At 39.9% G+C, this 24393-nt stretch overlaps 1 protein-coding gene across 4 annotated transcripts in view; it reads right to left on the minus strand.

Annotated features, from left to right (window-relative positions):
* NRXN3 (neurexin 3) overlaps window positions 1-24393 on the minus strand; it is a 1615508-nt gene that overhangs the window by 138401 nt on the left and 1452714 nt on the right. For all 4 annotated transcript variants that reach the window (XM_060004108.1, XM_060004110.1, XM_069540412.1 and 1 more), the window contains one exon: window positions 17630-17937. In XM_060004108.1, the coding sequence (XP_059860091.1) occupies window positions 17630-17937 (308 nt within the window). The remainder of the gene's footprint in view (window positions 1-17629; window positions 17938-24393) is intronic.

The following is a 24393-nucleotide window of genomic DNA, read 5'->3' on the forward strand; positions in this document are numbered from 1 at the left end:
CAGCTGCATTACCTTCTTTCAAACTCCCTCAGCATGTTTCAACCTAGAGCCTTCACACTGACCATCTCCTCTGCCACAAATGTTCTTCCCCCAGATTTTACATGCTTGTCATTGAAGTCTCAGCTTAAATGTTCCCTCCTTAGAGAGACTGTCTTTAAAATACTCATCCACCACTCACCCTGTGACACCTCCCTGCTTTATTTTCTTGAGGGCATTTGTCAGCACATACTATATCCTCTCCCAGATTTATTTATTGGCAGTCTCCACCCTCGCCCCTAGAATGTATGTTCCATAAGAACTAGTATCACAATTAAAATTATCTGTTTTGTTTTTGTCAGGGTCCAGAAAAGTGCTTGGTCCATGTTAGTAATTACCCAGCCTTCCCCACTCATGTTTGTTGAATGAGTGAGCTGAGAGGCTGGAGACCTTGAAGGATGGTCCACTCTTTGGAATTCTGAGACACATCCTTCATTTTAGAGGCAAAGGTTTAATTGTTTTAAGAGGCTGTGATTCCAAGGTAAGGAGGATTAGGAAATTGTATCAATGAGCCATCATGAGAAAACAAAACCAAGATAAGAAAGGGTAGTACAGTAGCCTGGGCACCTTAAACCTGGTGATGGGCCGTCATAATTATTCTTCCAGAAAGTCCACGGAGCAATACTTGCAGGAGCAGTATCACTGAGACACATTTACAATTTAAAGTGCAAACATTTTCCCTACTACTAATTAAACTGCATTGCTTTTTTTCTGACTTGCCAAAAGATAAAGTACAGAATAATAAAATAAAAGCCTGGACTCCCCACCAAGTCTCTCGCTGATCTCTTTTCCTGAAGCTGTCTGGGTGATCTTACTACAAATGTAGCTTTAAGCTCAGAAGACATATTGATATTTGAGTCTGGAAAAGAAGTCTGAAAGAACTAACATGTAGCTGAAGGGCCAACACTATTTTTAAGTTGGCTGGGCTATGCTGCTGTTCTGTTAGTGACAGTGGTGGGGACACTTCCATCAAAAAGGCAGAAAGGTAAGTGCTCTTTTTGGAGTCAGCACAGGAGTCAAAGCCATGTGTACTTCTGAGGATAAGAACCGGGGGTCTTTCTAAGAAAAAGACTGGATAGCTAATAGACATCCTTTGCCAGTTCAAATACTTCTTCAAAGCAGTAGTCCTGTTACCAAGAGAAGACTCCACTGACATCCACTAGTTGGTGAAACCTACACCCAGTGAAATAATAGGCCATCACTCCACACCACGAAGAATCTTCTAAGAAAGCCTTGTCTTTTGAATGATCTAAAACAGCATTTAAATGCAACACAGGAAACTGAACGCTCCATGCCATTAAAGAAGGAAGGAATCATCTGGGTAAAAAACTAAAACAAGCTAAATTTGGAGGCAAGGACTGTGAAAACCATTATTCACTCGGGTTTGGGTGGAGATGCCTGCTATTATTACTAATAATCAGAACAATGATAATAAATGAATTTAATCCTAAAGCAGGAAGCATAATTGACAGCACAGGCATGATGTCTTATAAGCACCCAAGCCTCAGCTGTGCCTAGGCAGTGCGAGTGGGAAGAACTAGGGAAAAGAATTACAATTAACAAGAAATTGACATATATGAGTTGAATCGGGCACATTATCTCCAGCTTCCGGTTCAGACTTTTTATTAGGAAATTAAATAGAGAGGGTAATCAGACTGCAGGAAAACTTTCACTGAACTCCACAGTTTCCACCAAGCAAAAAAGAAAATTAAGGCAAAGCATGAGAAAATAGGAAGAAGAATTAGACGTTTTCAAATAACTGATTTCTGGTAACTAGTGCTCTATTAAAGAAACAAGCGAGTGAAATACAGGATGGCTGTAAAGTATGGAAACCTAGAAACATATACATACTAAATGGTTTCTTGATATTACAATACATGACAGGTTCTGTGTCAGGACATTCCTGACAATTATATGGCCTGTTGAATGTGTATGGTCACTCATTAGCAAACATAGTTCAATGTACTGCACAAAACTGTGATAAACACAGTGTATTCATGCATTTCTCTCAATCCTTACCTATATGTCTGTGAGGCTGTGCCCTAAATTATTTGTATCTCTGATTTTCACTGAGGAAGACCGTGCCTTTGGCACACCATGGATCCAGTAATCTAGAGGGTTCAGAACAGGAGACCATGGAGCCCATTCAACATGGCCGTACCGTTCAATCCAGCTTTGGAAACTCATTCAAACCAGTCCCACATCACTCTGTCATAGTAATGGGATGATGCTGCATCCCGTTGGATAGCTTATGAGTGGCCTTCTGGGGGCCCTTCAAGTGTGGGCATTAACTGGCCACTTAACATGGTCAAATCTGGTATGTTTCCAGACTTTAGAGCGAAACTGTAGACCAAAGACTGAGAAACATGGTACAGTATGCTCCCTACAGCAAGGCCTTAGCACAGGCTGTTCCCTTGGCTTAATTTACCTAATTTCTCATCCCGAACAGTGCAGCTCCTACACTGTGCCGTCAAGAAAATCCTCCCAGATCAGAACGTTCGCTCAAATCTCTTTCTGCTTTCTTAGCAGCTTGTTCTCCATTGAATTCATCGTGCGATTAAATAATTACTTGAGAAATTAGTTTGTCTTATGCCTTCCTCCCATGATGTAAGCTCTGTGACAGGTAGCATATATCTGTCTTATTCACCCTTCTATCTCCATCAAGATCCTTCCATGCAGTAGGCAGTAGCCACTAACTATTGAGCAATTAATCTTCCTCTTTTAATTCCCTAACACCATCTTGAATTCAAATTAAATGCTGAAAAAAAAAAAAAGATTACAAAGACCCCCTTTGCAAATGCTGGCTCTGCCTTGCAAGCAAAACCCAAAATAAGGTTCGCCAGAATCTCTATAATCCTTTAAAGGAAAAATAACTTCCACCCACCACCTGAGTCTCTCTCTCCTCAGGGAGTATTGGGGAAGCTGGGAGATCTGACTGAGGCCTTGTTCAATTGTCAAATCATTCCCTTGGCTTCATTTACTGAGCTCTTTAGGACACAACATGATGTAACAGCGCCAGACATGACAAAGCCATCTCTGATATTTTCTAACATTATCGCCTTTCATTGTACATTGCAAAGGAAAATGTCTCTTGAATTTAAAAAGGATGCTGAGATGAGAAAAATGTTTACAACAGAAGAAAGAAGAAAACTCTCTTACAAAAATACCTAATAGGATGAGGAAAAACCCCAGAAGAATAGAATTTACTGAAAATAAGGGGGAGAGAGGAAACGTAAACACACCTTAATTTCCCTCTTATCAATGACTTGATTGGCACTGTTTTCTGTGATTTATATTTACCTCTAGTTACTATTATGCATGTTGCTGAGTGCAACATAACAAAAGTAAGTTGCCTAGACATTCACCCCAAATCCCCCAAATTGAAAAGCCATGCATTTCGCAGCAGCTATTAGAGTCAAAAGGACATTTTATAGATGCTCTTTGTCTGGTTGTATGGTGCTCTCAGTGTGGCTTTGGAAGTGGATTTTGCTATTTATCTCCTTTCTTCTTCAAATATTTTGATCTACTTCAGAGCCTCTAGTAATCTTTGTTTTCTGGTTAGCAATGTTGATAGAAATGAGTCCCCACAGAAACAGCCTTGGGATCATCCTCATCATCCCACTTAAAATTTCCCCTGAAACCTCCTATTCATGATTTTCTCACCTTGGCCTCCAATCATCTCTCCTCCAATAGCTGCAACCTTTGGTTCATACTCAGTGTAATTACTTAAATCCTATTTCCAGTATCTATATCCATATATAGCCAACATGAATCCACTGATTTTTTTTTTCTTTTAGTGGAGCCCCATTTGTGCTCTTAGAATGTATTATTCCTCTTGAGTTGCGGGGAATACGTGGAGTAATTCTTTTTCTACAGCAGCTACATCGACTAGCGCATGTAAAGGAAAGGCAATAAATATATTACAGTGATAAAGCTGAAAGAAGCTGAGAGCTCAGTGAACAGACTTTATCACCATACACTGTATGATGGAACTCAATGGCATGCAAATACGTTGTCTGACGTTTCATAGCATAAAAATTCCAACCTGACTGTTCTAATCCTTGCCCCTCTCAGAAATATAAGCACCTGGTGTGAAGCAAGAGACTGAGCTATGCTCATTTTTGGATGCAAAATATTCAAAGCGCTTATGTGTATTATTTAATTCATATGCTCTCTGAGATGGCTAGAGAAAGTATTAGGGAAAAGAAGAAAAAATAGAGGTCCCTAAGGAAAGCTTTGTCCCAGTATACAGAAAGAGTCGGCAGTACAATAATTCTCACTGAAATTTTGCATTGATAGTAAGTTTGGGTATAATATATACCTATTAAAAATGTATATATACCTATTAAAAATACAGCAGCTAGCACTCCTAGCAGCTGAAGTAATGATGCCTCTGCTCTGGAGTAAGGGGAGTTTGTGTCCTATGTGAAGTTTTAAGCTATGTAGATGCATTATTTAGAGAAAAATTAAATTAAAACATCAAATTAATATATGCTTATTGTTTATTTTATTTTATTTATTTACTTTTTGGCCTCACTGTGTGACTTGCGGGATCTTAGTTCCCTGACCAGAGATGGAACCTGGGCCACGGCAGTGAAAGCACTGAGTCCTAACCACTGGACTGCCAGGGAATTCCCAATGCTTATTGTTTAAATTACAAAAGGTGGGCAAGCAATTTGCCCCTGGACAGACAACTTTGACTGATGGAACTAGGTTGGCCCATCTCTACAGCTCCACTAGTTGTATGGGGCTCAGTAATTAGACAATCCCTGAGATTCTTGAGTATAAACATTCCATGAAACTATAATCTCAAACTAATAAACAAAATATTTGCAATAATTATTGTAAACTGAGTCCTTGAGACTAAAATACGTTTCAGATGCAATAACTTTATTTTAACATGGCTTATTGTCGCCATCTTTGTTAGTCAAAAAAGACATTGTTTACATTTGAAACTTGTTTTTTGGGAGTAGAAATTAAGACCTTATTCTTTGTTATTCTTCAATTGAGTTGACCTGTATAAACAGAGATGATTGCTGCCTCTGCAAGTATAATAGCAGATCAGCGTGCTACAGCTTCTGTAGAAAACTGACGTAAAAATGAGTCTGCTCAGACTAAGAAAATATTTAAGAGCCCTCCCAGACTGTGTGTTCCTTTTAGGCAGAGGTATATTTATTTCATTCTTTGTTTCCCCAAAGCCTGGCACTCGTGAGGTGCCCAATATTTGTGTCGCAGAATATATGCCCCATAAGGAAAGAGGTTTTTTTTTTTTTGGTCTGTTTTGTATATTTCTATAGCTCAAATGCCTAGAATGGTGTGTGGCCCACACTAGGCACTCAATTCACTAAAATATTTGTTAATTGAATACAGATCTGACTAAAACTGAAGTTACATGTGGGTACCGCAGCTATAAATTCCATATCCTCATAAACTCAACTTTGGAAAGACAGCATTTTCTAAATCAGATTATAGTACTCTGTCTCGGTTAATGAATCTGCCATTTTATCAGCAGACACATGTGTTGTAATAGTGCTTTTATTATGGTACCATTTTCCCACCAAGGACCACTGCTGTGTAGTCCTCCTAAATGACAGAGCCAGAAATTAACTTAGCAATCACACTTTCTTTGAATGAGAAACAGGACAGAATCAGATACTGTGGCTTATACAATACATACATAGAATTATTTTTCAAAAAGAGCCTTTTCAGAAACTTGAAATCAACCAGGATATGGAAGCGATTATATTATGGGAGTTGCAAAGCAATGAAATTATTCTGTCCAGTCTTTTGCATAAGTGGTCAGGAATAACATTTGCATACGTTATATCATATTGATTCTTGCAGACAGAGACTCGATAAAGACAAAAGAACACATGCAAAAATAAATGCCTGCGGGGGGGAAAAAACCAGAAGACACAGATGGAGGCATCTATCATATTTGGCTTTAAAACGAAAACAACAAAAATAATAGAATAAAAAAACAAAACCAAAAATAAATGACAACCACCACAAAACCCGATTCAGGTCAGTTCTCTTTAGTAAAAAGTGTCTATTTCTATCTTTGTCCTTGCTCAGTTCTCCCTCGTGAAATCCACTTTCAAATGTCATCCCCTCCCCCTTGCCAATAGAGCAAGCATTCTTTAACAGGATAGATACGGCAGTAAGGAACTAATAATGATAATCATAATAATAATGAGAAATGGCCTCAGAGATGTATTTCATGTGTCTTCCCCTCTCCTTGTCTTTCTTCAGTGGAATAGCTTCCCAGCCAGTGGGGCATTAATCATCAGCACAACAGCTAGGAGATAAAGGCTGGGTGGAATTTCATTGTGCATTATAGTGTGAGCTGTGGGTGCATGAATATGCGTCTCTCTCAGTATCTGGGAGGAGGACGTGAAGAGGCAGAGGAGGAAAATCTGTCATTTTATATATTTCTACCGCTCAAGACGGTCAGGACTGGTTTCCCATTGTTACCGTGGATTAAAATCATTCAAGTCCTTCTGCTTTCATTGGAGGTCACCACTCAGAAAGGGGGATAAATACTGTGACAAGTTAAATTCTACCTACTTATTTTTCCCCATCTGCCTCGGGGGTATGCGGCAGAGGAAGGGACAGGAGGAGGGGCCAGTGGAACCTGGAGCAGGACTGTCTGATGGGATAAATTTTTCTTTGTTAATCAGTTCTTTCACTTACATAATGCTTTGGGTTAACAAGATTTCCTGTTTTGAAGAGCCTTGAATTAAGTTTGGGGAGACGGTTTAGAAGAGATAGGTAAACAGGTGCTACACGACTCAGCAAGGAACTATAAATATCTACTAGATCCTTGCTCCAGAAAGCGAGATCCACATATTGCAGCCTGACATCATCCGGGAATTAGTTAGAAATGTGTGATCTTAGCCCCACCCAGAACTGACTCAGAATCTGTGCTTTAATCAGATCGCCCAGGTGATGTGTATACACTAACAGCTTCGGAAGCACTGTTGTAGCTAACACATGCGGACACATGTGAGCATCCTCTCTCTGTCTCTGTCTCTCTATCTCTCTCTCTCTCTGTCTCTCTCTCTCTCTCTCACACACAGACACACACACACACACACACAATCAGATCAAATGAGAGACAGAAGAAGCCACATTATGTACATGTACCTTATGTACAAATTTCCATCAAGTAATCCCCTCGGTGACGCTAGCCACCACAGATACGCTGTGCATTTATCTCCCCCAGACATCTCATCCCTGGATGATGAAAAAACCAAGGAGAACTTTACATTCTCCATTTAGCTAACAGAACTAGCTCTCTAGACAACCCAAGGCATTAATTAGGTTTCAAGAGGCAGGGCTGTCATAACAGCCTCAGTGTGTTTCTAATTTTTACAATCATTCAAACATGCACCAGAAAGGTATGAAAGCGCATCCCCTCCCTCCTACTGCCTTGTCAGAGGCAGAATGGAAATATCCATCTTGAAGCCTGGCTAGCAATGATTGCTGCGTAAAGTCATTTCCCTGTCATATATAAATAGAAAGAAAGAGATGCATTTTTAGAAAAAAAGAAATTTCTTGGACCTTAGCTTAAACTGGAATCATTGATTCTTTTGACAACTCAAGAGACATTTATTAACTACGTCATCTTCCACATAGGGGTGGTCATTGCAGAACTCCTTCTGAAAGCTTTCAGCAAAGAGGGGGGATACAAAAAAAAATCATTACTTGTATTATAATTTTAATTAGATGAAATATATTTTATTCACTTCTCACAACCTTAGCCATCCAATCCATGAAATGGACAGATAATTCTTACAGCAACATGATTACAGAGTATTTTCGCTTGCTCTCTCCTTTCCTCTCTTCAACTTTTCTTCCCCTTCCACCTCCTAATTCATTTATCCATCCATTCAGCTGTCACTGTATGTGCAAGGCACCATGTTAGCTACTGTGAGAAAAATGAAGAAATTGGAGACAGTGTGAATCTACCCGTATATTTGTTAGATGAGGAAAGAGTGGAGACCCAAGGAAGCTGATTGCCATGTCACAGGCCAAATGGTTAATTAAAGAATAAAAAACAAAATTTAGATGCTAAAGAGATCTGGATTGGAATCCCATTTAAAATAACAACAACAAATACCTTTTATCGAGTTGCACCAATTTAAGCCCTTGACTTACATTATTGTAACCTATGCATGGAGTTGATGTCATAATCTCCATATTTTGGTGGTGAAACTAAAGCTCCAAGAAGCAACTTAACCAAAATCCCACAGCTGACAAATGAAGGTCCACCTCGAGTCACGGTTTTAACCATTTTATCTACAAATGAAGTCTTCTGACCCTCATTTCTGTGCTCTCTTTCCTTCATAACACGCTGCTTCCACACGGCTGTCTTGAATAACATTTCTCCCTCCTCGGCTTCTTCCCTCTGCGGATAAGCATTCATTCACTTAATGCGGTTTTCTTTTCTTCAACAAACATGATCGAGCCCCGCTTTGTGGCCGGCACTATGCCAGGCCCTGAATGTTAAGTGAGGAACTACATAGACATTACTCCTTCTCTCAATCTAGTAGCTTCTCATAATGTCTTCCAAAATCTTCTTTTCAAAAGGTCATGAACTATGGAGCCAGATAAGTCATACGGTCACGATCAGGAATGAATGGGTTCATGTAACATATGCAGCCATTAGAGAAAAACAAAAAAAGGAACTTAAAGCAGATAGAAGACTCCCACCAACCCACTTACACATGTACAACCAGGTAAGTGAGCCCCAAGTTAATTTTCTATCCATACCAATAGAATAGGATAGAAGCAGGGGTCCATTAAAATAATTTTTATTTGCCTATATTTAAAGGTAGGTTTCAGGAGAATTAAGAATTAATTAATTATTTAATTAAGAATTAAATAATTTGGGAAAGGAAGATGGTGAAGAAATTGGAGAGGGAAAGTGGTGATATTACACTATTTCCAAAAGTGCTTTGAAAACTCTAAGTGCTAGAAGCTGCTTTTGTTATTAGGATGACAAATAAGTTCTAAGGAAAGAGAACTTAAGACCAGAAGTCAAGAAGAGCAGCCTTGCACACCAGATATAAGGAGATATCTCTGGACGCCTTATTCTTAAGGCAAGGAGTCCAGAGCAGCAAAACCACTGTAGAGGGAATTCCTTGGTGGTCCAGTGGTTAGGACTCTGCACTTTCACTGCCGAGGGCATGGGTTCAATCCTGCAAGCCATGAAACACAGCCAAAAAAAAAAAACACAACCAACCACTGCAGATAACTCACCAGAAAGTGGGCCTCCACGGGGTGGGGGAGGGGAGCAGGGGAGGGACAGTGCTTGGAAGTGAGGGTCAGTCTGTGTTACAAGGCAAGTGTACTTCCTGAGAAGGTGCTGGCGGACTGTTGGCCATTCATTTGTTTCAGGCAATACTGACTGAGGGTTTACTCTGTGCCCTGACAGTGCCTGAAACAAACATCTTGCTATCCTAGGACTCACATTTCACTAAATAGAAACAACAAACAAATAAATATGGGACATAACATCAGGGAGAGATAACTGCTCTGAGAGACAACGAAGCTGAAGGTGACGGAGAGTGCTACTTTACACGGGATGGTCAAGGACGGCCACTCTCGAAGGTGCCATATGGGCAAAACTCTGGATAGAGTGAGGGAGTGAGTCGTGCAATAGCTGGAAAGAGCTGCATCAGGCAGAGGAAACAGCAAGTGAAAAGCCACAGATGTGCTTGGTGTGCTCGAGCAGGGCTGGGACTAATGAGGGGACGCTCATCTACTGTGTAACGTTTAAAGGAATGGCCCCAACTCAGTCACCAAGATAAATAGCTTACTGCGATATTTTAAAGTCAACATCAATGCAAAACAAAATCCGCAATAAGCAAAAAAATCAACATTTTAAATAGACACAAGATCCGACTCTGCAACTGTACAACCCTCACTCGCCCCTCCCTTATCCTGGCTTCAAGTTCAAGGAAGATCAAGACCTGTGTACCTGGAGCAAGGTGGTAGGAAACACGGTCAGAGAGAGAGCAAGTGGGAGACCCATACGCCACACGGAAAGGGTTCAGGCTTTATACTTGGCCAGGTAGACTGTTAGGTGATTGGACAACCACCTGGAGCTTTAGAAACCTTTGGGGACCTCCACGGTGAGTAGCCAAGAGCTGACTGCACTTCCCTCTCAGCTGTTCAGATGGCTCAAAATAAGATCCAGTGCTTTCATATATATGGAATCTAAAAAAAAATGGGGGCTTCCCTGGTGGTGCAGTGGCTGAGAGTCCGCCTGCCGATGCAGGGGACACGGGTTCGTGCCCCGGTCCGGGAAGATCCCACATGCCGCGGAGCGCCTGGGCCCGTGAGCCATGGCCGCTGAGCCTGCGCATCCGGAGCCTGTGCTACGCAACGGGAGGGGCCGCAACAGTGAGAGGCCCGCGTACCGCAAAAAAAAAAAAAAAAATATGGTTCTGATGAACCTAGGGGCAGGACACGGATAAAGACACAGACATAGAGAATGGACTTGAGGACACGGGGAGGGGGAAGGGTAAGCTGGGACGAAGTGAGAGAGTGACATGGACACATATACACTACCAAACGCAAAATAGATAGCTAGTGGGAAGCAGCTGCATAGCACAGGGAGATCAGCTCCGTGCTTTGTGACCACCTAGAGGGGTGGGATAGGGAGGGTGTGGGGGAGACACAAGAGGGAGGAGATATCAGGATGTATGTATATGTATAGCTGATTCACTTTGTTATAAAGCAGAAACTAACACACCATTGTGAAGCAATTATACTCCAATAAAGATGGGGGGAAAAAAAAAGATCCAGTGTTTTATTAGCAATTCTGGTGGGAAATTCTATAAAACCTATAAATATTACAACCTAATTAGAAGGGCATCTCTCCAACTTCTAGCATCTCACAGACTTCTGCCTGTATGTGATGAGGCCCTTCTCAGAGATCCTTTAAGGGACTTTTTCCAGCTTTGGGAAGTGCTGATCTATGTGTCCTGCCAACACATAAGTCTTTAAGAGGTAGGTAAACCCATCAAGTTCCTTTTTTTCCCATTAGAACTATGGCATTCTGGAGGGAAAATGTCACTGGAGAGTTCTACCAGGTAATGAGTAAATTAGAGTCCAATTTCCTTCCCCCCAGTTATTCTCTGGGAGGGGAAAAGTAAGTACCTGTGCGAGGGTAAGGAGGAAACAGAAGATACTTCTTGGCTGGCAGCTAAAGTCTAATTAGACTGACAAATCTTCAGTGCCTCCCCCAGTTATGAAGCTTGGCAGGAAAGGAACGAGCCCTGGAGCCACACATTACATAAGGCCTTTAATCAATATTAGTTGAGCCCTGATCCTAAAATAAACTTCCCCTAGAGGCTCTGTCGTCTGGTGGTAAAAGGGAGGGATGGAAAAGTGTGTGGACTCCTAGTCTCACTTCTAGCAAGCTGGTGGAAGCAGGCAAAAGGTGGAGGGGCCCAGAGGGGATAATTTGGGGGATAAGTATAACATAACTTACCTCCTGTTATAGCATGGTATTTGGAATAAAGTAGATTAATCTTGTATCCCAATCCAAGACAGTGTGATTATTCAAAGAACCTTGAGAAAATTCAGTGTTCTAGCCAGAATCGCAAAACGCCATGGACAACAACATGCTGTAAATGTGTGTGTCATGTATGTGTCGAACCATATGGAATTGCTGATAGTTGACCATTCTGATCTACAGAAATGGCAGTTTCACATGTTTCACCTAATAGAACACTTTGCATGTGATAACCACTCAGCTAAGCTAATTCCCACTCCATACATCCCTTCTAATTGATGAGTTCAGGGCTGTGATTCAATCTAGGACCCTCAAAGGAAATCCTGGGTGATCACAGGTTTGTGTGGGTGTAGACAAAATTGTTCTTGTGCTTATCCAGCCATACAGGGAGGCTAAGCTCTGTGAGGATCTGTGAGTCCTGGGAGAGTCTCTTGGGTTGAAGTGGTTTTCCAAATGTCTAGCATTTAGTGCAGACTTGTGGGATAGGGCGTGGCCTAAGTTCTTTCCACATCTGGTTGTATTTATTACTCACAACAAGCCTATGGTAAAGATACTGTTGTGCCCATTTTACAGATAATAGAACTGAGGTTTAGAGGGTCTAATCAATATTCCCAGAGAGACACAGCTAAGTGGCTGGAAGAACCTGGCGTCCAACCCAGAAATTCTGATTCTAAATTTCTCTCTCTTTCCTTCAGCATACTGGGACTGCATCCAGGACAGACGGTGTGAAGGATCAACTTTTTAATCACAAGTTTTGCTCTGTTTTGTTTTCCAATAATCAATATCAAGGCTGAAGTGTGCTTCTGACTGTCCCCAGCCTAAAACTGAAAGCAGACCACGAGGACTTTCCATATAGGTATTGTTACAAAACCTGAATAATTGTGGCTTCCTTCCATAATTTTTGAAAATGGTTCACATTTGCCCACCAAATTTGTGAGTTTGAGATAAGAATGAAATCTCACAAAGCTCTCAAGTCTTTCACTTCTACTGTTTATTAAGGTAGTTCCAATCCAGGCTGAACATTGTGATTTTCTGGTAATATTCTGGTGCCAGGCAGCCCTGGCCAATGTCAAGGTGACTTTACCAATGCCCAGTTCAGAAAAAGCGGGTCATGATCAGTATTCTGCTAAGAGCTTATAAATGATTCCAAATGGTGATTTGCTGAACACAGAACACACTGAGTTCTTTCTTTACTGATAACTTGGTCTGTAGCACTAAGGTAAGAGAATACACATTATTCTTGGAACTATTTTCCTCTTGGCCCTTTCCTCTCTCACAAGAACACTTTGGTCATGGTGGCTGAGAGTTACCCCTAAAAGACTCTTATTCCTCACTTTTGCCTTCCATCCTGAGTGAGGACTAAGGAATTTGAGTGTAGCCTGAGTTGAACTTTTCCACCTTAGAAGCTGACCTACCGGCATCATGACAGTAACCCTACCAGCACTGGGGTCAGACGTAATGCAATGGATGTGCCTGTACAATCTCTGGGGCATCCCTGGTAGTAAGACCCACAGGCAACCTGATCCAGTTCTCCCCTCTTGGACTTCTCCTGTTTGGGGGCATTTTAGGCCAAGACTCTCAGAATCTGAATCTCTTGTATCTCACAAACTCCCTCTACGCACTCTCTGTTCTAGCGGGACTTGGCGATCTCTCTAGGAATCATCTCTGACTTTGTCAATTTAGCTTTGCACATTCAGCCAACCTGGGGTTTGTTCCTAGCGCCATGTATCCAAGTCCCAGTTCCATTCTCACCTCATTCATAAGATCCAGCCATGCCATCCCATACACCACTCCTCACGCCCCAACACACCATCACTTGTAAGTCACTATTTCATACTGATAGCTAATGTCAAGCCCTCTTGTCCACTTTACGCTGTAAGCTCCATGATGGCGAGGAACCTGGATTCCTCTTTCTGTAACACCAAAAATACATGTGGATAGACCCATTTCATAACAGAACATACTCTCCAAGGCCCATAGCACTCCCGGTTGATTTAAAAATGGAAAAGAAAATTAAAGATGGGTAGTGAGATGTCCATTCCGGAGATCTTACAGACGTTTTATTTGCCAGGACTAATTTCAGCCCCCAAATTCTACTCTGAGCCTCCTTCAAATCCCTATCCTCCAAAACCTCCTAGCCCCACTCTGAACTACGGACACTACAATCAGTAGAAGCAGCCCCATTTTCTGAGTTAGATCCTTGCTTGAGAGGGTATTGGCTTGCATACCAAATGTTGAGGACAAAATATAATAATAACAAGGTTAAAATATATTTAATTATATTCTTCATGACATACCTCTTGTAAGCATTTTACTTTTATTAACTCAGTTATCCTCACAACAATCTTATAAGGACTAGTGGTACCTTTCCCTCCCTCCAATTTTACAATGTGGTAGATTTAGGTTGGTTGCAAATTCTTGCTACTCCTCCTATTGAGAAATGAGGTTTATACATCACTCCCTGAGGGTGAGACTTGGAAAACTCTATCCAGGGGTCCTGAGCCTCTATGAAAGGAGTCCTAGAGACACGGAGAGAGACGTGGACCCAGCTGAGTCCAGTATTTCCAGTTCACCCACCAAGGCACCAGATGCATGTGTGAAGCCAGACCCTCCAGACCAGATGAGCCACTGAATGACCTCAGTCAATTCCATGTGAGGCAGAAGAAATGCCTTGCTGAGCCCTGCCCAAATTTCTGACCCATAAAACTTTGAGATCTAATGACATAGTTGTTGTTTGAAGCTACTAAGTTATGGCAGGTTGCTCCATAGCAATAGGTAACTACAACATACACGACTCGCCCAGGGTCACTTAGTTAATACGAAGAGAAACTAGGTTTTAAACCCAGGCAGTCTGACTTCAAGTACATGCATTTAATCATTCTGCTATAGTTTTACCACTGGAAAAAAAATTAGAATTGTCCAAAGCACACTGATCATCTTAGAGAGAAATCCTTCCACAAGCCATGACACTTCTGATTGTTAAGTGATGATAAGGTACATAATAAAGCCTATCTTGTTTTCTGATTTATTCAATAAATATTTACTGAGCACCTACTAAGTGCCAGACCTTTATTTGAGAATTATCACTTGTCCACCTGCTTTCTCAATGCACCCACCTGCTTTCTCAACCTTAACTTCCTTTTTTATTCAGGGAGGCACCTAGAGACATCCTTTTTTTTAAAAAAACTATTTTATACTGGAGTATAGCTGAGTAACAATGTTATGATAGTTTCAGGTGCACAGCAAAGGGACTCAGCCATACATATGCATGCATCCATTCTCCCCCAAACTCCCCTCCTGCTTGGCACTGCAGCTGTGAGTAATTTAACATAGTCCATGCAATTTACAAGTATTTTGTAACAAACTAGAGTATCAGAAAGATCAAAGCGCCTATTACTTCCAGGAGGCTAGAGCCTTAGAGGGCCATATCAGTTGGCAAACTCTTTGTTCACATTCACACACAGTTAAGAGCATCACTAAAAGCACTTTGCAGTTTTCCTTTGATTTAAAATCAACATTAAACAAGGTCTATCAGAAATGAACTGCTCAAATGATGTTTTCTTACCTTACGCTTAAAGAAATAACCGGTGGATTTTTAATAAACAGATATTTATACTTGTGAATGCACATGCTTATTTTGTTTCTTCCGGAAGAGTCTACTTTTAGGACAACTCTACTCTAGCAATATTATCAAAGCAAAGGAAGACAGAACAGAGTATCATTTGGGAATGGCTGTAAGATTTCACACATAGGTGAAAACGTGAATGATGGATCTAGTGAACATGAAATCCAGCCTTCCTCCCTTCTTTTTCTTTTTTCTGAAGATTTCCCAGAGATCAAATCTTTATGAGTCCATTTCATTCAAGAAAATTAGGGGCTCACACAGGGCACATAAGAACTCCTGAGACTGACCTTCTTCACCCAGAGTCTTCAGAGTCTGGAAACTGCCTTAAACCTTGGGTAGAATCCAAGGGTAGTCGGGTCCCCGGTCCTAAAACAAGCTTCACATGATCTACAGAATGTATTTAAGACAGGGATAGACTTGGAGACAGGCAGGCTATTTCGTTTTGCCCAGGGCAAAGTTCTTATGGCTAGTTGGCAGAACAAACAGTTCAAAACCCTTGGCATAGTTATTTCCTTTAGCTAATCTTTACAAAGAATATGAGGCCTTTTTATCTGTCATCCCCATCTAATCCAATTTTGCTAGTCTGTTGGCTTTCCTCCAAGACTACTTTATGTATTTATACACCTTTAAAAACAAAGAGCATCAACAGATTTATAACTCATTTTTATAGCCTTTTCTGTAGAAGCAAAAGGAAAGACATGTAGATGTAATCCAATTATTACTGGACTAAAGAAAAAGAAACACACCAGAAAGGAGGCTGTTAGAGAGGGCATCCTCCAGCTGTCTACAGCTGCTGACCTCTAAAATGACAACAGGTTAAATGATGTTTAGAATCATACTCACTTATAAGACTTTTGTACCTTGTATCCTACTCTGGCTCCCTTAGTTTATACAAATACTCACCCAATCTGCTCCTATTTATGTATGTGCTGCAGGAAGGAAAGCCCCAGACTGATAATTACCATGGCTTAGTCCCTGAATCCTCATGTAACATTAAATCCTTCTGAGGTCAGTAAAAATCTGGCCTTGAAAAGGACTACAGGACCATCCATTCCTATGAAGAAAAAGCCATATGCTTCTCTGCTTCCCACAGGGTTAGTGGAATGTATTCTGACAGAGACAGAACAAGTCTGCCAAGACCTGTGCAGATAGAACTATCCTTTCACCCACAATAAACAGATCTGCTCTTGAGCTATAGAGAGTCATAATAGAAATATATATTGTCTTTTATCTTCTTTTCAGTGAGTATAGTGAAGTGTCAGGAGTTATTGCTTTAATATCAGTAGAGAAAAAGCTATTTTTCTGGAGCATGTGCGAAGGTATACATGTAACAACACGTGCAACTATAAGACTGCTAAGTAACCAGCTTCTTAGTAGCTTTTCTAAAACACATTAAATTGGCCTGATAACATCATCAGTGCATCAGCTTCCAATTGTTCCTGTGGAGTCACATAAGGAATGGTCTGGATATTTCTACTCAAAGAAAAGCGAAAAGGTAGACAACACTTTTACCACTGCCTAACTCTCATAAACTTAATTCAGAAGAATGGGAACACATTGGGGGTTTAATTGATTATTGACTTTAGGTTTATAATGTCCTCTGAAGTCAATGGAAGGGTGATGTCAAAGACTCAACTGAACCCCTGGCTAATGTCTTAAAACTAAGAAACAGAAAGGACAAGTACTGACCTACTGAATCTTCTGCAGATATTAACTAGACTAGGGGTCATTTTCCCACAAGCAATCGGAATGTCTTATTTTTTGCCAGAGCATTTAAGGCTAAAAATCTGATTAACCTTCTCCCCTCTACTAACTAGATTTATGAGATGCCAAGGAAGTCAGCAAAGCATTAGCTTTAGCTTGGGTATAATTACTTTTAAGTGACAAAACAAAAACGTTAACCACAAAACTAAGGACTTCCTACATAGCTAAACTCAGACCTTCGAATTTTCTAATGTAATTAGGACCTTGGTCAATATAATATAAAGGAAACGAAGTGGGCCAAAAATAATAAGTGAATAATCAACACTTATCAAATACAAATACTGCATTTTATAAGGATTAATTGAACCTCTAGCTTCATCTGCCCTTGATTTAATGCTACCCACTGGCCTCAAAAATGAACAATTCACGTCCTAGCAAAGCCATCAGGAGGATGCGAATAGAATTGAACTAGGATACAGTCTTTCCTATGATAAAAAATTCTCCTTTCCCCCTTTTCCCTTTTGGCTAGTGAAAAGAAAGGTAATAAAATGAGAGGTGGGAGTATTTCATAGTGAAAATTTGCTCATTTTGGAAAAGAGCTTTACCATCCTTCCTACAGGCATCCTTCCTACAAACATAGTCATTCAGACGCTTTTGCTACGTAGTAACACTGACCATGATAGCAATATCTCAAAGACCAAGATGCGGAGTCAATTAATTGTTGGGGAAAGGCTTACCTGAATGCTGGCTGTAGAGCGATTCTTGCGGGTTGTGGTAGTAGCCATTGTAGTGGTGGTTTCCATGACAGTGGTAGACATTTCTGGTGGCATGGAGGTTGTCTGTGTCGTTCCCAAGATTGATGGGACTTCTCCCACCAGTCGGACACTTCCATTGATTTTAATATTGGGGTTGTTCTCAGCCGCCATGTTCAGTACTTTTAAACCATCATAATAGAGCCCAGAAAGCTGGCCTTGGAAGAGGCGTCCTTTGTCCTTTCCACCGATAGCTATTTGCGCCTGGGTGTTGAAGATGGTTAACTGCCGGCCTAGTGGGTTGGGTGGAGGAAACATCATTATTCCTGTACATTTTCTCTGTTTGCCTTACCTGGTCTGAATGGACCAGACATCAAAACAGGCTTCCTTGAGCAATTGAAAGGAAGAAAATTGGGTAACAAAAATTCAATATAGACATTGGCAAATAACATTTCACTGTTTATCTCTTCCACTGTCTAGCTGAATATCCTAGATAACCTGAATAAAAGATTCTCTATCTCTTTATTGTGAGGCAGGAGAAATCTTGTTCAATGATGAGCAGTATTATAGTCTTCCTGGTTATGCAGTTGTGGATGACAGAAAAAAAAAAACAGGTGATGAAAATAATAAATCATAAATACTTACTGTACTGATTTTTTAACCTAAAAAGTAACACAATGAAAACTAAAAAGAATTATATATGGCAAATAAAGACTCAGTGAGGTAACACAGAACACTGAATTAAAAAACTAGGTCTGATAATTAAATTAAATTAACTGAAATTAACTTAGATTCTAGCTAAGAGACTTGCATTTATTGTATACTTATAAAAATAAACATTTTGGTCACCAAACACCTCATTTCCTAGAAATCTTCCTAATGCATAATATTCTACCCATACTTGCTATTTAATAAACATTATGACAGATTATTTCCCATCTTTATTTTTTTTTTTTTTTTTTTTTTTTTTTTTTTTTTTTTTTGCCGTACGCGGGCCTCTCAGTGTTGTGGCCTCTCCCGCTGCGGAGCACAGGCTCCGGACGCGCAGACCCAGCGGCCATGGCTCACGGGCCCAGCCGCTCCGCGGCACGTGGGATCCTCCCGGACGGGGGCACGAACCCGTGTCCCCTGCATCGGCAGGCGGACTCTCAACCACTGCGCCACCAGGGAGGCCCCCCATCTTTATTAATTTGGAGGAGGGGAGAGATTACAGTCACACAACTAAATCTCCCTCTGAAATATGGAAAATAAGTAGGCATTGATCATGTCAGTGAGAAAAGGGGGAAGAAAAAAAATGTCATTCAGAATCAATGAATTTTAAGAGGAGGGATAGGTGTTAATGAAAAAAGCTACACATAAAACACCTTAAAGTGATATAGAGGTATGCTAATGAATTGAAGCAAAGAGTAGCTCACCTTATTTCAAGTTCCCATTTGGGGAACCATTTATGCTTCTGTGGACAGAAAACTATCAGAATGAAATGATGGTAGAACAGAGGTTAGAATAGTGTAACTCAACTTATCTTCCCCCCAACTATTCCTACTTTAAAAAGCCTCTCTTAAGTTTGAGATGTTTCCCAGAAAAATCTAAATACCTTTTAAAGGTTAGAGCCTTCTATTCTATTATTTCTCCAGATTACTTTCTTCTGTTTTTCCATATGGAGAAATGTGGAAAATTTTTTTAATGGAATTAAATATATCCTTTCTGAATTTTTCTCCATTTTAGTCAGTGATCAAACAATACTTCATTCATTCTTAATCTAATTGCCTGAATATTTTTAGCTATTAATGACTGGAAACAATGTTCTGATATACTTGCCTTTTTAATAAAAGGGAATATATTTTTTTAAAGACTGAGGTTTTCATATAATCTCAAATATGAATAGAGGCATGCTGTGATATTTGGGCGCTTAACCTCTACCACTATTACATGGCCTTTAAGCCTACACAGTGAGCAGCTATCCTTGAATTTCTGGTGTATAATGTGGAGTCCCTACTCAATGTAGAAATACAGACGAAACAGAAGGGACAGAGAAGGGAAAATGCATCTGCTCAGAGGGAATTCTTTGTACAAGACCCAGCTCCACTCACTGGGCAATGCTTAAGGGCATATTAGTCAAGAATGATTTATAACTAATACCCCTTTGGAAGCTTCAAACACTATACTTCACTATGATGATTTGGACAGATAATTTTGTTATAGTGAAAATAATCTCTATAAAAATATCTGGAGCATGGAAATGGAATCTGCTGGCTTTAATGATAACAGAATTGCCCAGATCCTAAGGGTCCAATCAAATAGGTCTAATAGATTTCCATTATTTTCCCACCAATTCCTTCAGTGCCCTGTGCACATGCATCATTGCCTATCCTTTGGCCTCTCATTTCTCACATAAGATGCAGCAAAAAGTTCAATGCCCAATAATACTGGCTAATGGCCTGGAGCTCATACCTCTTTACTGTTTATTTTTTGACAACAGCTTTATTCTGGGAACCCTAAGCTTACTATAAAAAGAAATGCCGGGCTTCCCTGGTGGCGCAGTGGTTGAGGGTCCGCCTGCCGATGCAGGGGATGCGGGTTCATGCCCTGGTCCGGGACGATGCCACATGCCGTGGAGCAGCTGCGCCCGTGGGCCATGGCCGCTAGGCCTGCGCATCCGGAGCCTGGGCTCTGCAACGGGAGGGGCCACAGCAGTGACAGGCCCGCGTACCGCAAAAAAAAAAAAAAAAAAAAATGCTCCTGGCCTTGCATAGGCATTTGCAGTGGTTAACATAATAAGAATTTGCCTAGTAAGAGATCTCTAGGGCTAAAATTCAGTATCTTACACCTCAGTGCCAAGCTATCCCTTCCATTCACATAACTGTTGGCCAACCATAATATTAATGCTTATTCATCTCCTTTTTTATATATAGCCAAAAACTGATAATCAGTTAATGCTTATAACTGATTACAGGTAGAAAATTTTATATTTCTAATATTCACAACAGTACTTCACATCTGTAATGGTCCTCATCTTATTTTCCTATTGATGTTATTCTGCCCTTGCTTACAAATAAAAAGAAGATCAGAGAGAATTGAAATGCAAAGTTGAATTATACTGGTTAGAAATGATGGATCTGACCAATCTCTCCCATCAGGAAATTTGCACAAGCCTCTTAGATAGCCTCATCCACCAGAGGTCAGACAGCAGAAGCAAGAAGAACTACAATCCTGCAGCCTGTGGAACAAAACCCACAGTCACAGAAAGATAGACAAGATGAAAAGGCGGAGGGCTATGTACCATATGAAGGAACAAGATAAAACCCCAGAAAAACAACTAAATGAAGTGGAGATAGGCAACCTTCCAGAAAAAAATTTCAGAATAATGATAGTGAAGATGATCCAGGACCTCAGAAAAAGAATGGAGGCAAAGATCGAGAAGATGCCAGAAATGTTTAACAAAGACCTAGAAGAATTAAAGAACAAACAAACAGATGAACAACACAATAACTGAAATGAAAACTACACTAGAAGGAATCAACAGCAGAATAACTGAGACAGAAGGACAGATAAGTGACCTGGAAGACACAATGGTGGAATTCACTGCTGCAGAACAGAATAAAGAAAAAAGAATGAAAAGAAATGAAGACAGCCTAAGAGACCTCTGGGATAACATTAAATGCAACAATATTCGCATTATAGGGGTCCCAGAAGGAGAAGAGAGAGAGAAAGGACCTGAGAAAATATTTGAAGAGATTATAGTCGAAAACTTCCCTAACATGGGAAAGGAAATAGCCACGCAAGTCCAGGAAGCACAGAGTCCCATACAGGATAAACCCAAGGAGAAACACACTGAGACACATAGTAATCGAATTGGTAAAAATTAAAGACAAAGAAGAATTATTGAAAGCAGCAAGGGAAGAATGAAAAATAACATACAAGTGAACTCCCATAAGGTAAACAGCTGATTCCTCAGCAGAAAATCTACAAGCCGGAAGGGAGAGGCACGATATATTTAAAGTGATATAAGGGAAGAAACTGCAACCAAGGTTACTCTACCCAGCAAGAATCTCATTCAGATTCGACCTCACTTACACCAATGAACAGATCATCCAAAATGAAAATAAATAAGGAAACAGAAGCTTTAAATGACACAATAGACCAGATAGATTTAATTCATATTTATAGGACATTCCATCCAAAAACAGCAGATTATACTTTAATCTCAAGTGTGCATGGAACATTCTCCAGGATAGATCACATCTTGGGTCACAAATCAAGCCTCAGTAAATTTAAGAAAACAAATCATATCAAGCATCTTTTCTGATCATAACGCTATGAGATTAGAAATGAATTACAGGGAACAAAACATAAAAAACACAAACACATGGAGGCTAAACAATACATTACTAAATAACCAAGAGATCACTGAAGAAATCAAAGAGGAAATCAAAAAGTACCTAGAGAAAAAGGACAATGAAAACACGACCATCCAAAACCTATGAGATGCAGCCAAAGCCATTCTAAGAGGGAAGTTTATAGCTATACAAACCTACCTCAAGAAACAAGACAAATCTCAAATAACAATCTAACCTTACACCTAAAGGAACTAGGGAAAGAAGAACAAACAAAACCCAAAGTTAGCAGAAAGAAAGAAATCATAGAGATCAGAGCAGAAATAAATGAAATAGAAACAAAGAAAACAATAGCAAAGATCAATAGAACTAAAAGCTGGTCCTTTGAGAAGATAAGCAAAATTGATAAACCATTAGCCAGACTCATCAAGAAAAAAGGGAGAGGTCTCAAATCAATAAAATTAGAAATGAAAAAGGAGAAGTTACAAGAGACACCACAGAAATACAAAGCATCCTAAGAGACTACTACAAGCAACTCTATGCCAATAAAATGGACAACCTGGAAGAAATGCACAAATTCTTAGAAAGGTATAACCTTCCAAGACTGAACCAAGACTGACTGAACTTTCATCAAGAAAAAGAGGGAGAGGTCTCAAATCAATAAAATTAGAAATGAAAAAGGAGAAGTTACAAGAGACACCACAGAAATACAAAGCATCCTAAGAGACTACTACAAGCAACTCTACGCCAATAAAATGGACAACCTGGAAGAAATGCACAAATTCTTAGAAAGGTATAACCTTCCAAGACTGAACCAGGAAGAAATAGAAAATATGAACACACCAATCACAAATAATGAAACTGAAACTATGATTAAAAATCTTCCAACAAACAAAAGTCCAGGACCAGATGGCTTCACAGGCGAATTCTATCAAACATTTAGAGAGGAGTTAATACCCATCCTTCTCAAACTCTTCCAAAAAATTGCAGAGGAAGGAACACTCCCAAACTCATTCTATGAGGCCACCATCACCCTGATACCAAAACCAGACAAAGATACTACACAAAAAAAGAAAATTACAGACCAATATCATTGATGAACATAGATGCAAAATCCTCAACAAAATACTAAAAAACAGAATCCAACAACACATTAAAAGGATCATACACCATGATCAAGTGGGATTTATCCCAGCGATATAAGGATTCTTCAATATATGCAAATCAATCAACGTGATACACCATATTAACAAATTGAAGAATAAAAACCACATGATCATCTCAATAGATGCAGAAAAAGCTTTTGACAAAATTCAACATCCATTTGTGATAAAAACTCTCCAGAAAGTGGGCATAGAGGCAACCTACCTCAACATAATAAAGGCCATATATGACAAACCCACAGCAAACATCATTCTCAATGGTGAAAAACTGAAAGCATTTCCTCTAAGATCAGGAACAAGACAAGGATGTCCACTCTCACCACTATTAGTCAACGTAGTTTTGGAAGTCCTAGCCACTGCAATCAGGGAAGAAAAAGAAATAAAAGGAATACAAATTGGAAAAGAAGAAGTAAAACTGTCACTGTTTGCAGATGACATGATACTATACATAGAGAATCCTAAAGATGCCACCAGAAAACTACTAGAGCTAATCAATGAATTTGGTAAACTTGCAGGATACAAAATTAATGCAAAGAAATCTCTTGCATTCCTATACACTAATGATGAAAAATCTGAAAGAGAAATTAAGGAAACACTCACATTTACCTTTGCAACAAAAAGAATAAAATACCTAGGAATAAACCTACCTAGGGAGACAAAAGACCTGTACGCAGAAAACTATAAGACACTGATGAAAGAAATTAAAGATGATACCAACAGATGGAGAGACATACCATGTTCTTGGATTGGAAGAATCAATATTGTGAAAATGACTACACTACCCAAAGCAATCTACAGATTCAATGCAATCCCTATCAAATTACCAGTGGCATTTTTTACAGAACTAGAACAAAAAAGCTTAAAATTTGTATGGAGACACAAAAGACCCCGAATAGCCAAAGCAGTGTTCAGGGAAAAATACGGAGCTGGAGGAATCAGGCTCCCTGACTTCAGACTATACTATAAAGCTACAGTAATCAAGACAATATGGTACTGGCACAAAAACAGAAACATAGATCAATGGAACAGGATAGAAAGCCCAGAGATAAACCCACGCACCTATGGTCAACTAATCTATGACAAAGGAGGCAAGGATATACAATGGAGAAAAGACAGTCTCTTCAATAAGTGGTGCTGGGAAAACTGGACAGCTACATGAAAAAGAATGAAATTAGAATACTCCCTAACACCATACACAAAAATAAACTCAAAATGGATTACAGACCCAAATATAAGACCGGACACTATAAAA

This window comes from Delphinus delphis, chromosome 2, assembly GCF_949987515.2.
Source record: "Delphinus delphis chromosome 2, mDelDel1.2, whole genome shotgun sequence".
Lineage (NCBI taxonomy): Eukaryota > Metazoa > Chordata > Mammalia > Artiodactyla > Delphinidae > Delphinus > Delphinus delphis.